The 18,214-nt window shown below is 41.9% G+C and overlaps 1 protein-coding gene across 8 annotated transcripts in view; it reads right to left on the bottom strand.

Annotated features, from left to right (window-relative positions):
- Positions 1-18,214, bottom strand: part of PCCA (propionyl-CoA carboxylase subunit alpha) — a 391,797-nt gene that overhangs the window by 366,032 nt on the left and 7,551 nt on the right. For 7 of the 8 annotated variants that reach the window (XM_037896419.2, XM_043535149.1, XM_037896417.2 and 4 more), the window contains 3 exons: positions 14,505-14,582; positions 12,448-12,495; positions 12,291-12,359 (listed from right to left, as the gene is read on the bottom strand). In XM_037896419.2, the coding sequence (XP_037752347.1) occupies positions 12,291-12,359; positions 12,448-12,495; positions 14,505-14,582 (195 nt within the window). Of the gene's footprint in view, positions 1-5,035; positions 5,084-12,290; positions 12,361-12,447; positions 12,496-14,504; positions 14,583-18,214 lie in introns of those variants that run through there. The other variant, XM_037896423.2, reaches the window with a different exon arrangement.

Below are 18,214 nucleotides of genomic sequence, written 5' to 3'. Positions count from 1 at the left end.
TCCACACACTGCCCCTACCTCAAGTGCTGCCCCCGCAGCTCCCATTGGCCAGGAACCACAGCCAATGGGAGCTGCAGGGTGGTGCCTGCGGACAAGGCAAAGTGCACAGAGCCACCTGGCCACGCCTCCGCATAGAAGCTGGAGGGGGGACGTGCCGCTGCTTCTGGGAGTTGCTTGAGGTAAGCGCCACCCAGAGCCTGCACCTCTGACCCCCTCTTATGCCCCAACCCCCTGCCCCAGCCCTGATCCCCCTCCCACCAGTCAAACCCCTCAGTCCCAGCCTGGAGCACCCTCCTGCACTCCCAACCCCTCATCCCCAGCCCCATCTCAGAGCCTGCACCCCCAGCTGGAGCCCTCACCCAAGCCTGCACCCCAACCCCCAATTTTGTGAGCATTCATGGCCCGCCATACAATTTCCATACCCAGATGTGGCCACTGGGCCAAAAAGTTTGCCCACCCCAGTGATAGAGGGCTAAAAATAGCAGCCTAGACATTCAGATCGAGGCTGGATCACTGACTCTGAAACCCAGCAAAAGGGGAGGGGCTTAGAGTCTGGGTTCCAGCCTGAGCCAAAATGTCTATATAGGGGGTCCCCCAATATACATCTCCCTGTTATCTGTTTTGCATATCCATCATTCATCAATAGGGGAACATATTCCAATTCACGCCGGTCTCAATCCGCATATCCGTCATTTGCAGTAGTGTACGGTAAATAGCAAATGACAGATACGCGGATTGGGACCATTGGAACACATTCCCCAATTGATGAGTGACAGATATGCATAGCCACGGGTGGGCTGCAGCCCACTCACTTAACATCCAGGCCCAAACCCCCAGTCCCAGCTCTGCTCCTGCCCCAGTGCTTGCTCCACACCAGCTGCCCAGCGCTCTAGCTGAGGAGTGGGAGCGGGGCACAGGGGCTCGCCCAGCTCCGGCGCTCCAGCTGCAGAGCTGGGTCAGGGGGCTTTCCCCACTCTGCTCAATTAACCCTCCTGCCAGGAAGCAGAGTCAGGCCACAGGGGCTTCCAAGCCCCAAGCGCCCCGATCTCACTCCCTGGCAGAAGCGTGGGGTGGAGCGGGACAAGCCCCGAGCACTGGGCGATGGGGTGGGGGCATGGAGCAGTAGGGGAAGGGGTGCACATTTTTACAGGGCCTACCATTTTTTCAGGAACCCCGGGTCAGAGCATCTATCTCCCCAATCCTCCCTGCAAGGCCGGCTGGAGGTAGGGGGGAACGACAAGTGGCAGCCAGATCTGCTCCCCCATCATTGCCCATGCACCCAGGGCCCACCCAATTGGACAACAGGAGACAAGAACAATAGGTCAGCACTGAAATTTATTTCTTGTATGTCAGAAGGAAAAAGGAATGGAGGAAGAGGTAAGGAGAAGCTGTGCAAACACATTGCAAGAAAACTTTAAGTGGCAAAAAAGGCAAGAACAATGTAAAAAGGTCAGTCTCATTAATGCAGTTTTCCAGCATTCATCTTTGGAAACAAAATGCTACATTGCTACAGACATGAGCAAATAAGGAACACACCGTTTTAGATTAGATTAAACTGCCCACTTGTTCATAGAACAGCTAACTAATAAGCCCAAGACAGACACTCTTGCCAAAATAGGTGGAGGGGGTAGGTCCTTTCCTCTCTATCAAGGGACCGTACGACCCTGTCCTAGCTCACCCAGGCATGGAACCCACAAGGTCAACAGGTCAAAGCAAACAAATACTAGTCACTCACCAAAAGGTCACAAAACTTAATATTTGCAAAACACATTGAAAATATGCTCTATGTGCATTTCCATAGTACATAAGTGTTGAGCAGAGATGCTCAGTGCAATATTAGATCCACCAGTATGGGGAAATGAGGGAAAGGGTCAAAAAGAAAATCAGGAATCCAGTGAAAATAGTTCTCTCATGTTCACAACTAAATAAGCAACATGGTACATCAATATATGTTTTATTGAAAGATTACACCAGGGTGTGAAAAAAGGTCATGCTATCAACATTCCAGACCAACGAACATTAAGTTCCCCCACTCCATGCTTGTTCATCAAGCATCCCTTTAGTTATTCTAAATATTTTCTTGGCAAAAAGCTGGGTTACTTTTGCCCAAGGTGTAATCTCCAGCCTGAAAATGACCAATAATAATAATAATAGTTATAATTAGAGCAAAAGCAGCTAATAATGCCCAGCTAATAATATCATTTAAGGGAGAGCTTGATGCACCTTTTATCATCATTTCATTAAAGACTATAAAGGTGTTCTATTACTATAGCTATAGTATAGAAAAATAAAGACTTTTCCTTAGCTGACCTCCTAGTGTCACCATGTTTTGTTCCCTCTCCATCACACACACAAAAATGCTGTTAACCAAATTGACAGTTTGTATTTCTTGCTAGCAAAAACAAAAACTAAAGTCTAAGTATTTCAGCAGTAAGGTGTTCCATTTAAAAAGTATTAGATTCTGCATAGAGTCAAACAATCTGAGAATCTAGAGATGGACCCCACAAAACTCTAGTGTATGCACCCAAGATCACAGCAGAACAGAAGGGATATGGAGAAGTTAAAATGTATTATTAAATATATTTTAACTTTTGGGAAAGGGGGAGCCTATACAGGAAGAATGGGCTCCACCTACACCAAAATGGAACCAGATTCCTGGCACTTAAAAAGGGTCCTAGAGCAGTTTTTAAACTAAAGGCTGGGGGAAAGCCAACAGGTGCGGAGGAGCACGTGGTTCAGACAGACATCCCTTGGAGAATCTATGGTACGGTTTGGTTCATTTAAAATTTACTTCATTTGATTCTACACTTTTTCACATATAGTGCCACTCCCCCACCAGCACGACCGTTCTGCCCTTCTGATATAGTTTTGTACCCTGGTATTACTGTGTCCCATTCATTATCCTCATTCCACCAAGTTTTGGTGATGCCTATTATCAATATCCTCATTTATTATGAGGCACTCTAGTTCACCCATCATATTATTTAGACTTCTAGCATTAGTATATAAGCACTTTAAAAACTTGTCACTTTTGAGCTGTCTCCCACTACATGATGTAATTGAATGGGACTTTTTTTTTTTTCATTTGACTGTTTCTCATCAGATCTGACCTATATTTTATAGTCTTCCATCCTCTCCTCCTTACTAGGAGGTAGAGAATCTCCATTAATAGATCCTCCCGCAAGGGATGCTGAACCACGTGCTCCCATATTTGCCCTTTTCCAGTCCTTTGGAATCTCTCGTCTTCCACGAGTTTTCAAAGATAATCACCAATGGCTCAGATATCTCCTCAGTCAGCTCTTTGAATGTTCTAGGATGTATTTCATCAGGCTCTAACAACCTGAAGACATCTAACTTGCCTAAATAATTTTTAACCTGTTTTCCCTATTTTTGCCTCAAATTATACCTCATTTTCATTGGCATTTAGTATGTTAGACATCCAATTGCTACTAACCTTTTTGGTGAAAACTGAAACAAGAAAGTCATTTAGCACTACTGCCATTTCCAGTTATCGTCTTTCCCCTCACTCACTGAGTAATCGACCTACCCTGTCCTTGGTCTTCCTCTTTCTTCTAATGTATTTGTAGAATGTTTTCTTATTAGCTTTTATGTCTCTAGATAGGTTAATCTTGTTTTGTGCCTTGTCCTTTCTAATTTTGTCCTTACAAGTTGTTTATATTGATTCTTTGGAATTTGACTTATTTTCTACTTTGTGGGATTTTTTTGAGTTTCAGATCATTGAAGATATCCTGGTTACACCAGGATGGTCGCTTGCCATGCTTCTTATCTTTCCTATGCAGTGGGATAGTTTGCTCTTGTGCCCTTAACAACAACTCTGAAAAAACTGCCAGCTCCCTCAAACTGTTATTCCCCTAACACTTGTTTCCTATGGAATCCTACCTACCAACTCCCTGAGTTTGCTAAAGTCTGCCCTCTTCAAATCTATTATCTTAATTCTATTTTCCCTCCTACCATTCCTTAGAATCATGAACTCTTATCATTTCATGATCACTTTTACCCAAGCTACCTTCCATTTTCAAGATCTCAGTAAGTTCCTCCCTATCTGTCAAAATAAAATCTAGAACAACCTCTCCCCTAGTTGCTTTCTCAATTGTCTGAAATAAAAATGGTCTCCAATGCATTCCAAGAACTTGTTGGTTAATCTGTGTCCTGCTGTATTATTTTCCCAACAGATGTCTGGGTAGCTGAAGTTCCCCATCACCACCAAGTCCTGTGCTTTGGATGATTTTTTTTTTTTTAATATGTTTGTACAGTAATTAGTATACCTTGGGCACAACTGCTGAAGTAGTAAAAATTAATGCAAAAGTTTAGGAATTGAGCTATTTGGAAATTTTCTGCCAAGGCTGAGCTTTGATTTTTTTATTTTTTAAATTCACAGGAAGTGAATTCTACCTTACAGCCAGTTCTAATTGGAAGGTTAGAGACTGAGGGGGTTCTGGAAGCAAACTCAGAAATAAGATATTACCTTCAGCTGACATCTTATTATGACTTCACACCTGCACAGGCAATGTAAAAGATTATTCCAGGTTCACAGGCTTCCCAGGAACTTTGCATCAAGACAGGCAACATTTTGGAGCATGCATAGCCCCTGCTTACACTGAGGAAGTTGTGAGGTCAAAATGCACCATGCAGAATTTTCCTGCCACAGAAAGCTTCCGGGGTAGAAAGCAGAATCCAAACTCAAATTAACCTAACACCATGACAGCAAATGAACTGGACAAGAAGCAGTAGGGAGCTGGTGCAGACTCCCAAAATCCATCTTGGAAATCCAAGAACTAGAGACCAAACCAGAGCTAGCCCATACAAAATTTTGAGGCACATGACTGACCACTGGGCAGATGGAGCAGTCAAGATGTCCAGAAGAAATTCTGGATGGAAAAGCCATCTAAGAGTGTCACAATTTTTAATGGAAACATTCCAAAATACTAAAGAGGAAGATGAGAGCAGAAATGACAAAAAAAAAAGTAAAGTTATGCCTTTTGTGCAACTGCATAAAGACCATTATACACCAGACCTTTTAGGTGATGTCTGTTATCCCTTCCCAGGAAGGATCCAGTAGCACCTGAAATGTGGGTTAAAAAGGCCATACTTTAAACCTTTGTATTACTGTGCACTTCAACATAAAGATGCAATATGTCCCTAAACATTCTTTTTCTACCCCGTATACATCTGTTAATATTGTGAATTATATCTGGAGTGATACAAAAAATGTTGATGTGCACCTTTTCCCCTTACCAAGGTTTGTGTGTTAAATTTTTTCTTCATAATAATGGTCTAGCAAAGTTCTTTGAGTTTATAGTTCCTGCCGATCTAGACAGAGTAGTGTGGATTCCTTTTTACAAAGGCATACATTTTGAAATAGGATTTAACTGATTCTTGACTTTTTGTACCATGTCAAATATGTATATCCATAAGTGAAAGCAAGCTTGCTGGTCTTATCCCAGACTCTAGTGGTCATCATTAAGCCAGCATAGTTTAGCACAGTGGTCACCAACCGGTAGATTGCGATCGACTGGTCGATCCTGGAGCCTCTGACAGTTGATCACGATCTCTGGCTGGCTGCTAGAAGTCTGGCAGCGCAGCTTCCACTGGCCGGGAACGGGAGGCAATGGGAGCTGCAGAGGCAGTGCTTGCAGGCAGGAGCAGCGCGTGGAGCCATGTTCCCTCCCACCCTCCCCCAGGGGCCGCAAGGGCATGCTGGCCACTTCTGGGAGCAGCGTGGGGCCAGGACAGGCAGGGAGCCTGCCTTAGCCCTGCTGCGCCACTGACCGGGAGCTTCCCAAGTTAAGTGTCACCCAGCAGGAGCCCAAACCCTCTGCCCCAGCCCTGAGCCTGCTCCCAGAGCCAGCACCCCATACGCCCTCCTGCACCCTGTACAGCACCCTGTACCCCTCAGCCCCTCCCAGAGCCAGCACCCCAGATCCCCTCCTGCACCCCAACACTCTGCCCCAGCTCAGAGTCCCCTCCTAAATCCAAACTCCTTCCCAGAGCTTGCACCCCTCCCCCCCCATACCCCAAGCTCAGCCCAGAGCCCCCTCCCACACTCCAAACCCCTCGGCCCCAGCCCAGAGCCTGCACCCCCTCCCAAACCCATGCCTCAGCCTGGTGAGAGTGAGTGAGGGTGCAGGAGAGTAAGCAAGAGAGGAAGAGGGGGGATGGAGTGAGCAGGGCAGGGACTCAGGGAAGGGGTGGGGTAGATCCCGGGTTGCACTTAAATTAAAAAAAAAAAAAAAAAAAAAAAAAGTCATCTTGTGTGTAAAAAAGTTAGAGACCACTGGTTTAGCACAATATTAGCTTCAGGAAAAGGTGGCTTTTTGCAACTCAGGACTAAGGTGCATTGGCAAAGTCATACAGGGAAATTTATATAGTGTGTCTAAACCCCACACTCACAATGTCTAATGATATTATTTACCGCTGATCATGAGCACCACTCTCCATACCTCATATAAGATAATGGAGGACAAAGTACTGTACTGAAATATTTTGTAATCATTTGGATAAACAAACGTTTCCATTATGAATAGAGTTATGCATGCGTTTTTATGTTATGAAAGATAAGGCTCACGATAACAGATGTAGTGTTCTCATCTCGTAATCAGAACCAGATATCAATCTCTGAAAATTTATCACATGCAGGATAAACCAGAGCAGTAAGTATGCAACAAACTTCACACAATATAAATGAATTCCTTGAACTCTCTAGGCATCAGCACTTCATCCCGTTCGGAGCTACCCAACTGTGTTCAAAAATTTTCAACAAGTAATTCGAGAAGTTGTGTAACACACTGCCTCATGGACATCTTGCTGTTTATCTGTTTCCATCCACCCGTACAGAAATGCACCACATAGTGACTATCAAAACTGTATTTACCAAAATCATAGTCTGTACAGACAGACAATACACAACAGGAGATCATCTCTCCAATAGACAGTAAAATAGACAGCTTAATAAACTGGTTGTTGGGTGTAACAAGACAGTGGTAAGTGGGCAGGCATATTTTCTATGCCCACCTGAAGATTCAGAGAGCTGTTTATGAATTTCAACTCTTGCTCTTCACAGTATTGTAGATGGTATAAAGGACTTTACCAAACAGGTGCTTTCAAGGCCTTACTAATTAGTATGTAAAACCTTAAGCAATACAAGACCAACCTAAGGGAGTAACTGCTGCCTTCGGATACCACCATAGCAACTTCTGACCACACCTACTTATAGCAGCGTTGCACAGAACTGACAGAGCTCCCATAACTGGACACTCACTAGACTGCCCACAACTCTGGCCTTATGCGCTTTAATCCTCCAGAGTCTGAACTGAGCCAGGCACTGGCCCTGGCGTGAGGTTTCTAGGCACAATTTTGGGGGTACAGATCCTCTGTCTAGCACCTGCACTGAGAGCTGGGACCTCATGGGTCCTCTGCAGCTTAAGCACACCCTCTCCCTGAAGTCCAGCCATATAGATTCTCGGAATTCAGAGGTTAGCTCTTCAAAGGCACATAGTGGGTGTCACCCACACACACACACACTGCACAGAATTCTAACACACCACTGTTCTTTACTTAAAAGCACAAGAAATGCAATTCTCTTCAAAAGCATTAAACCCTACATGCATCTCCCTCCAGAGCATTCTTTGGGCTCGGGTCAGAGTCCTCTGGGGATATCCAGGATCCTTCTTCTGTATCACATGGCTTCTCTTCTCAACCATGGAGGTCCCTCCGCACCCTTTCCAGGTCAGTTTGCTTTGACTTTGGTTGGTCCCATAGCTAAACTGGGCCCCTTCCCCCCAGCTCCCACCTCCAAAAAAAAAAAAAAAGCCGGCTTGCCTCTGCCTCTCCTGCCCAAAACTTTGTAACTATGTCCAAAGGCTTCCCGCTGAGTCCTTCTTAAGCCCTTGCTTTGTCACCAGTCCCTTTATGCTGTTTGAGAATTTTCTACTCTCCCAACTTCCCCAGCCCCTTGCAGAGAAGTAGGATAAAACTGATTCTTTTAGGCTTGAGCTAATCCATTGTCCCAAGGTGTTTCCACCTGAATGAGAGCTAGTGGAGTTCTAAAAACCTCCCATTGTACCTGGTCTGGGAGGGATGACACAGTTCTTGTCAACAAAGGTGGAAACCATAAGCACAGATGTATTCAATGATACAGCAATTTTCTTAATAACAGCAACCAGAATTCATAAGTTGAATAAACATTCTCCATCTCCCCACAGTGCCTATGATGTGGAACTGCCCCCCTTTGAGATTATGTTGTGGTGGGCAGATTCTCCCATATTGGCATCTTGATGCCAAGATACCTAACCCTCGCTGTAATAACGAAGCCTAAAGTTCCAGAATACCCTCCTCCTGGATACACACTAGAATACTTCTGTGCCATCAAGACATTTACATTTCTACATAGAATGTAACTATATTGTTATATTTGAAGGGATCTTGTATTTTGAGGCAGGTATGTTTTAAGTTTGCCTGCTGCCTGTTTACTATTAGGCCTCTACATTTGTATACTTTATCAAAACTATCAGAGGGGTAGCCATGTTAGTCTGGATCTGTAAAAGCGGGAAAGAGTCCTGTGGCACCTTATAGACTAACAGATGTATTGGAGCATACGCTTTCGTGGGTGAATACCCACTGCGTCGGATGCATGTAGTGGAAATTTCCAGAGGCAGGTATAAATATGCAAGCAAGAATCAGGCAAGGGATAACAAGGGCCTCATCCTCACTGACTGAACCAACCTCGTTATCCCTAGCCTGATTCTTGCTTGCATATTTATACCTGCCTCTGGAAATTTCCACTACATGCATCCGACGCAGTGGGTATTCACCCACGAAAGCGTATGCTCCAATACGTCTGGTAGTCTATAAGGTGCCACAGGACTCTTTGCTGCTTTTATCAAAACTAGACACTTAACAGCATACTTTGTGTTAGCCTCCATTTTTCAGAAAGTGAGAAACAAATGACAAATATTTCCAAAGTGGGAAGATTAATAGTCTGAATCCAAGCGATTAACCAACTCTACTCCCACATTTGTGTTATTTACTTTTGCCAAAGTAGAATTAAGAAGTCAGGAATACATGTTTGACAGCATCCCTTTTAATTGCATGGTAATCATCAACAAAACTAGAAGCAATCACAGTGCTTCTGCAAAAGAGTGGACTAATCGGGACAAATATACTCGACTGAGTTACCTGTTTCTAGATTAGAAGTTAACATTTTTAAAATACTGTGTATAGCCTTCCAAAGAGGAGTCATTTTTTATTGTCTAAATTATTTTGAAATTTACTGAATTTCAAAAAAAGCCACAAGACGGTCAGAGAAGTTACCTACAGTTTTAGATCATCCAGTTTCTCCTTCCATCCCCTACACCACTGGAGGATTTTTCCTACAGTACATTTGAGTCCAGTGCAATTGTTTTTATACAAGCAAAGTATCTGTAAATTTAGAAACAACTCTGGCACATGTATTTGGTCAGCTTTAGTTTTGCTCAAGGGAAAGTATGTTTTAATGGTCAGTAAACAAATATCCAATCCACAGAGTTATGAACATGAGAAACGTTTGGGTTTGATACAAAAGCAGATCACACCTGGAGTCCTCACTTCAACCGAAAAAAGACCAATATCAATAATTAGCCTACATTAAGGTATAACTAGTCATCTTTTACTTCACAGATTTCCAGTGACTTACATGACTTTCCCCATGGGATTTTTCTAGTCATTTATAGTTCATTACATTCTATGGCTATAGAATCCCTGCTGTGTTAAAAATGCCAAATAAAATTATATTTTATTCACTGCTTTATGCTATATCTTCTTTTGTTCAGATCTAATTATTGTAAGCCTGTTCATTTATCAGAAGCTTTTAGCTCATTATGTTGTTAGGCATTACAATATTTCTTTAGCTTTTCTTTATAGTGTTTATTCTAGCAAGCCTATACCTATGGTTGAGGGGGTACTTTCAACCTAAATCCCTATCTTCAAGCACTTTAAAAAGTAAGATTGCTTTGGGGCTGAAACATCTTTGCTTATTCTCAGTCAAATTCAGCAACTTTTGGTTTATTTCTTTTTGTTTTTAATTAAAAGATCTGGCAAAATCCCACTGGCCCAATTGTTAATTATCCAAGTGGCAAATGAATCTTCTTTCCAGTTATACTTTTCATGTACTTATACTGCATTCAAGTAATTCACAATAAAATATTTCCTGGGCTTCTTCAAACAACTCCTTGTAGTTAAAACGTTAACCAAGTGTTTTAAGACCATACAGTGTGTATCATGACCTACCACTCTGTTCTTTAGCAGCTCTATTGTCAAGGTCTTTGTGACTTCCTAAATTCCACTTCTGTTACTTTTCGATTTAAGGAACCATTTTAAAGCAGTATATTCTCAACCAAAATAAAGGATGACTGTAAATTGTTTCCTGCTTCATTCTGGACATATTCTCTCTAGTATTTTCATCCTCATGGTATGTGTAAAGCTAAGGGAAATAGGGTTAATTGATGATGGCTGGAAGCTGTGTTCTCTCTAAGCTGCGCGGTCGCAAGGCCACCCAAGAGTCAATCAAGTGCTGCATACTTGATTAGCAGAGCCAGGTACATCCCTGCCGTGTGTTCAGCTGCCCCTCCCCCTGCAGCTCTGCAGATGCATTCCTCCTGCCCTCTGCTTTGGAGCCCCTGGCCAGCTGCTCCCAGGATCCTCCTGCTTAACGTGCAGATGGGGGGGGAAGAAGGAGAGAGAAAGAGGGTAAAGGGGGGAGAAGCACTGATGTCAGGGTGTCTCCCTCCCCTCTGCCCATGTACCCCAACTCTGCAGAGATGGGGAGGGGAGACAGGGCTCAGAAGCAAGATGGAGCTGCTGAGGTCTGAACAATGAGCCTACTGGTAAGTGCCTTAAACCTAGGCTTTACCATATTCACATTTCTGCCACTTCTTTATTGGCTTTTTACATTATACATAGTTTAAACTAACATCTGCACCAGTGCCCTTCCCATGTTATCAATATAGACAGCGTATTAATAAACATTTACAATTCTCAAAAACACTCACTAAAAACCATGCTAAAACCAGTTATAATCAAAATATAGCTACAGCATAACCCTGGGTTATATCCTTGCTAGCTTCAATTTTCCCATCTTACTATCTTGAACTTATCTTCATGCTAACTAACTCATTTTCCCATACTCTTCTATGCTTAGCAGGCATGCTCCCTGCTTTGTTGTAGGCATACTCCTAGTGAAACAGTAGGCTATTCTCACTTAATCCTTGGCTTCCAACTAAACTGGTAAAAGCACCATTACTGATAACTATAACACTGACACCTGCCCACTAGAAACTGAACAAGAGACCAAAAAACTCTTTTTTACAGTACACTCAACAGCAATATCTTCCAATTACCACTGGCCTCGACTGAATTTCAGTCAGAGATTATGAAGGTACTCTATTCTTCTCAGGGATTTGGACACTAACCTGGGTTTTGAAACCCAGGGTCAATCCCCTGCTCTCCTACAGTCTTCATGGGTGACCTCAGGCAAGTCATTAGTGGCTGGTCCAGACTACAGAGATATGAATTGCAGAGTGCCCTGAAGTGATGCACTCTAAATGCTCCATGTAGACCCTGCTCTAAATGATCCATGTAGACCCTGCTGGTGTGAACTCAAAGGTACTTTGAAATAGGGACAACAACAGTGTGAACAAACAAGACTATGTTAACATGAAGTAGATACCTTTAAGTTTATGCCAGTAGGGTATTACATGGGGCAGTCAGAGAGCTCTACAATTCACAGCTCTGTAATCTGGTTGTGGCACTGTAGATAAGCCCTTAAATTCTGTGCTTCAGTTCCCCCCTCCCCCCCCCCCATCTACAAAAATTGGCAAGAGTACACCCTACCTCACAAGGGATGTTGAGAGGAGAACTATAGCAGAGACTGAGGTGCTCAAATATGATGGCAATGGGGCTATAAGTACCAAAGATAGATTTACACCATTATCGACACTCAGTGAGGGATGATTTTCAAAAGTCCTTGACAATATTTTTTAGGAACACCAACTCTTGCCCCATAATTTCACCCCACAAAAGACTTTCCCGTTAGCCTACCTACCTCCTAGAAACACAACTTTCGCTTCCATCATTCTTATACTGCTTCATTCTCCCTTCCCCATTTATATAAACTGATTTTATAAACACTGTTACTAGTTACCTACTACTATTTCCAGTTCGTCAGAGTCAAATAAAATTTTAAAAAAAGGGGAAGGGGGCGGGGGGAGAGAACAAAATGAACAGACAATACTTACAGCACTGGAATCAACATCGCTATGTATAGCGACAGTTTTAATGCCCATCTTCTTGCATGTTTTAATCACCTATTTATAAAGAGAGAGTTTTCAGTATTTAAATAATCTTATAGCAAAAGAGTTCAAGAATGATAAATGCTCTAAAGTTATAACTTACCCTGCATGCAATCTCTCCTCTGTTGGCGATAAGGAGTTTCTCAAATGTCTGAAGAGGGAAGATAGATATTATAAATCAACACTTTTCTTTTTAAAGACAAATATACCTAAAAAAAACCAAACACTTGAGTAAAAAAAAAAAAAAAAAAAAAAAAAAAAAAAACCACCACACCTATGAGGTAGGCCTTGTGTAAAAGAGAAGAAAAAACCCTTCGTTTGTACCACAGTCTAATCTTGATCATTCTGACTGAGAGGAAGACAATCAATTCAGATCAGCAGTGATCAAATTGGTCCTTCCTTGTAATTTTGCCAACTCTGAACTGGAATTTGCTGATCCATCAGGCTTGAACTCTTTTGCTTTGTCCACATTTAGGAGTTTTGTCACTTTACGCTGGCATAATGAAGAGGAAGTGCCTTCTCAGTGCAGATACAGTTATACTAGAATACAGGCCTGTCGACACAGTAAAGTTACAGTACTGTAAGCCGAGGTATGAATTTAAGACATTGTAGTTATACTATTAGGTCTTCTTGTGTGGAAACACTTGTTTCAATATAGCAGTGCCTCCCCACCCTCCCGGCCTCAGTTTCTTAGATCACTTTGGGAAGTGTTTAGACCAAATTTAAAAAAAAAAAAAAAAGCCACTTATTTCAAAATAAGAGTGGCCAGAGAGGGAGCTAAACCTGAGTATAGTCATGTGAAATAAGGTAAGTCAATTCTGCAATAGACACGCTAACAGGAGGAGACACTGAACTCTTGTTCCTGCTTTTACAGGGGACATGTTTTACATCCAGCAAGACACATCACACACTGCTTTTGAGCAACATGCTGTCTTTCCTGAGTAGGTCATTTCCCCTAATTAGTGGAAGATCTTGAAATTCAGTTGTTTCGGTTTTTTTAAATAATGTTCAGATAACTGAGTTTGAGCTCCATTGACACCCACTACCCCCTGCATGTACTCAGAGGACTTCCAATTAACAGACTGAGGGAAGCTAAGCACCCTGTTTCACTGTCAATACAGAGCTATCCTCATGACAGAGAGGAAATGAACCATAGTGGAAGACAGAGGAGCAGTCTGAGTAAGTGACAGTCGAGACTTGTAGGAAATGTTGCAACTGCAAATTCATGATCAAATTCACCAAGAATGAAGTTACTTTTAAGAAACTGTTCTACAACTCCTGTTCCCGCCACCCTTCATTTTCTAATATAGCGATCATCCTTTGTCAGTTGCTTCTATGCTGACATGTAGATCTATGGCTTGTATTCCCCAAAGTAAAACACAGCTCCCATACTTTCCCCTTAATACCAGAGCACATCCAGCCACTGTATCTGCAATCATCCAAGCAGATTTACTTTAGAGGGAAGCCAGGTGAATAAACCTCCTACTAGAAAAAGTTTTGCTTGGCTAGTAGCTGCAGACCGAGATTGCTACTTCCTGAGTCAATTAATGGGCCAGACACAGGGGAAAAAAGCTAGCAACCTCCTCATACTTGAGGATTTACTCTTCTCTGCTAGCCCTATAAAGTCTCATCTTTATCACTCCCTAGCATGTAAACTGTTTGTAAACATTAGATTTGGAAGACATGTTAGGTCATTTAATAAATGTCCTGCTGCTAATGCAGAGTTGCTGTCTATAGTAATTTGCAGTGTTTTGTCCAATCTAGTTTTAAAGAGTCTCAAGAAATGGGGACTTCACCTCTTCAAAAACAATGACTAAGTGTAATGTAAATAACTATTTTAAATGTGTTTTGGAATGTAAAAGAAATGTACAGTATGTCAGGGCATGGGCAAATAAATATCCTTATTCTTGGGAGTGTATTTGCCAAAGAGTGAGGTGTGTTTTTTTTTTTTTTAAATCCAACATTTAAGATAAACATGAATTCAGAACCAGGATCAATAAAGTAACATACACTAGTTGACGATACTATGGTTTTTTGCTAGTGACAGGTAGTCTCACTAAAACTGCTAGTGTTACTGTAAGTACTGGAGAAAAGATTGACTTCTGGCTTTCAAATATATGTTTATGGTACAGTATAGTCAAGCAATTTTATAAAACTTACCTTTTCATTGGGATCATATTCAGCTGTATACAATGTACGTGAAGTTATAAGGCACCATCTTGAATGGCGTGTTGCACACTACAAAAAACACAGAGGGGATAAGGATTCAAATTACAGATGTTTGGTTAATTAAAAGAATAATAATAATATGTATAATTATTTTAAGCTACAAGGAAGTACAAAAAACAACCACCACACACCCCCCACACTTGAAACTTACTACATTTAAACCTAAAATAATTCTGGAAGTTTCAGGAAAAAGTTATTCATTAAATACTAGATATGAAAAACTTCTCCCTATGTATTGTAGTCGATCTAAAACTTACTCCACTGCCAAACAAGAGCACTGATTCTTCATGGCTTGATCAGTGATTAAAGTTAAAATTGCAGAAGTACCATAAATTATAAGCCTTGACTGTTCTTTTACTGCCACATTCTCACCCCACCCCCTTTCTTTTTAAAAGGGTAGCTTTTCTCCCTATGATTTTAGGTTGGCAGCAGGGGTCTTGGTTTTAATTTAAAAAGGGGGGAGAGGAATTGAGTGCCTCTCACAAGAGATACATTGAGAGAGAACCAGGAAGAGTTTAGTTCTGATAGAAAAGCTTGAACACACCACACTGGTCTAGCAGTACATCTCAGACCTGAAATGCTATATCCCCTGGGATTATGTGCTTCTGAGGCAGAAACTATCAAGCAAGCAAAAAGTGATTTTATGTGGCTAAGAAACTACTAAAGGACCAGGTTAAGACTAAGGGCACGGCTACACTTGAAACTTCAAAGCGCTGCCGTGGCACAGCTTACACGGGCGTGGGGGGGCACAGCTTACACTGGCGCTTTACAGCACTGTAACTTGCTGCGCTCAGGGGGGTGTTTTTTCACACCCCTGAGCGAGAAAGTTGCAACGCTGTGAAGTGCCAGTGTAGCCATAGCCTAAGTTTTCTTCTGGCCAAAATGCTAATTTGAATTTAAGTGTCCAGAACTAAAAAAGACAGTACATTTTCATCTACTGTCCTACTCCCTTATATATCCACCAACACATGTCCATCCTCAATGATTTTGGAATTTGTTTACAAAAGGAATGTTAGCAGTTCACAGCTTAAATATCCAAGTTTTTCCATTTCATGTAGTTTAAAACAACAAAAGCCAAATAATTAGTTTCCCTTCATCAAACAACTCTTTATAAGCACTTCTAAGTGTATTCTTTAAAGCTGGTGAAGTGGAAAGATTTGGTAGTCTATTTGACCAGTATGTCAGATTACTTGAAATGTCATTGAGTCTCCAGGCAGCAATTTTGCATGAGCACTGAAAGCACCCACAAGAGTGACGAACTTACAGGAGGAAGCAAAAGCTCAGAGATACTGTTTGTGCATCACTCATCTTTTCCTAGGACACAGGTATCTACTGAAACTGCCATCTTATGGAAGACGGTCTAGTGGAACAAAGATTAAAGTCTGCAAAAGCTACTACATACAATCTCTCAACAACTGTCGTGAATTAAATTGTGTGTCAACTGATGTGGCTTATAAATTTAAACTACTACTAATTCTGCTAAAAGCCGAGCTCCCACAGTGAAAAAGGCTAGGTCTACACTGAGCACCTTACCTTACAGCAGCACTGCTGTAGCGGCACAGCTAAGTGGTGTAACCACTCTTTGTAGGCGGGAGACAGCTCTCCTACCAACAAAATAAAAACACCCGCAATGAGAGGTGGTAGCTTTGTCGGCAGAAGAGCACACCAGTCCACACCAGTGCTTTTCATCAGTAAAACTTGTGTCGGTCGGGGGGGGGGGGACCACACACACACCTCCTGACCAAAAAAGTTTTACCAACAAAAATGTAATGTAGACATAGCCTAAAAATGCAGTGTGTCACAGTAGTAGCTGAGTTTAATAAGTTTAAATAATTATCTGGACAAAGCTGTGAATAGTTCCTGTAAGAAAATTATTTAGGCTAGACAGGAGGGGAGGAAACAGACTTCAAAGGGACCTGTTTAAGTTAGATCACTCCTCAACAAATGGCAGATGAAATTCATTGTTAACAAATCAAAATCACTCCATCCAGTGTGAGTGTCTTTAACTACTCCTATGCCTTACTGGTTTCTAAATTAAGCATATCAGCTCAGGAAAGATATCTGAGCACTAATGTTGACAACCCAATTGAGATCTCTGCTGAATGTACAGCAAGACTCAAAATAGCGAAGTATTAGCATTACAATATTTACCATGTCTTATGTATCTTATAAGTCAATGGTATCTATCAGATAGCATGATCAATGGTCTGAGCTACTGTGGCAATTCCTATGAAAATACTTTTCACAGTCTGCAATAATCCCATAGAACTCATTATCACAAGTTATAAGTGAGCCCAAGGGGTAAGCAGGATTGGATATTCTTGTTACTTCTGTATAAATGTCCTGAGTTTTAGCAGTAAATATCAAAGAAAATGAGAGTTTTGATACGGATATAAACCCTCAGACAACAATGTAGATACTGTGTGTTTACAGGAAGATACTATGTGTTTTGCTCAGCAAGTTCCTAAGACTTCCCCCACACACATACTTACTGCCAATATCAGCCAGAGTGCATATTGTCCAAATAGTCAAGACTAAATTCTCAAAAAAGTGTTTTGTCTATTTAGATTGTTTCCAAGTTTAATTATAAAAGCAACATTCAGATAAACAGGTGTCTGATCTCTTATAATAGGCTTCCCTTTGATAGTGTCAATTTAAAAAAAAATAAAAAAAAAGCTGTTAACAGGTTCAGAAACACTCAGAAAAACTGTAGATCAGTAAATGCTCTGAAGCTTTTACTCGCACATCTAAGATACCATTTTTGAAGTCTCCCCACCTAAAGATGTGGCAGCGTAAACTGCTTCAGAGCCACATAAAAATCTCAAACAACAAGGGGGTTGTTACATGAAAGTACAGCTATCCCATGGTAAATTTACTGGACAGGTCTATTTTAAGTTTATTGCAGAGTGGTTACACTTTCAGGCAACACACACTATGTCAGTTGTCACAAATACAGGTGTCCATGTAGGTGCAGGAACTAGTGGTGCCGAGGGTGCTGCTGAACCCCTTGGCTTGAAGTGGTTTCTATTACATACAGGGTTTAGTTTGGTTAAATGGCTCCACACCCCCACTATACAAATTGTTCCAGCGCTCCTGGGTTGTCACTATAGGGCACAGGCGAAGTATAAAAGTCAAGCTTAAGGGGACAGGATAGAGCACATGGAAGCTAGGGAGTCAGAGTAGAATCTAATTACTTTGGAGACACATATGGCCAGAGAAAGAGGGAGAAATCCTGGCTTCAATGAAATCAGTGGAGCAGGATTTAAGCCAGAGAGAAGAGGTAGCTCTTGACCTAGAATCTGAAGTGAACCAGTATGGTGAAGAATCAGAGGCATTTCCTAAAGAATAGGGGCTGAATGGGAAAAGGCGGCTACCCATTAGAGAGAGATGCGGACCCAACCAAAAAAAAAAAAAAAAAAAAAACCTATAGTGTTTGAGAAGAGATGGGGACAGGGTGATGCAGTGGTTCTCAGGCTGTGGCCCACAAAGCTGTGCCAGGAAGTGTGCAGAGCTATTCCTGTTCCAATGGCTTAAGTTTTACTAATTGTAGCGCAGTCCAAGACTGCCAAGGGGCAAAGAGGGTTTTTTTATTTATTTACTTATTTATTTTTAAAGGCACACATGCACCACCCCCTCCCAGT

Source organism: Chelonia mydas, chromosome 1 (assembly GCF_015237465.2).
Source record: "Chelonia mydas isolate rCheMyd1 chromosome 1, rCheMyd1.pri.v2, whole genome shotgun sequence".
Lineage (NCBI taxonomy): Eukaryota > Metazoa > Chordata > Testudines > Cheloniidae > Chelonia > Chelonia mydas.
The sequence above is the reverse complement of the archived record's forward strand: the minus strand, read 5'-3'. Positions and strand labels throughout refer to the sequence as shown.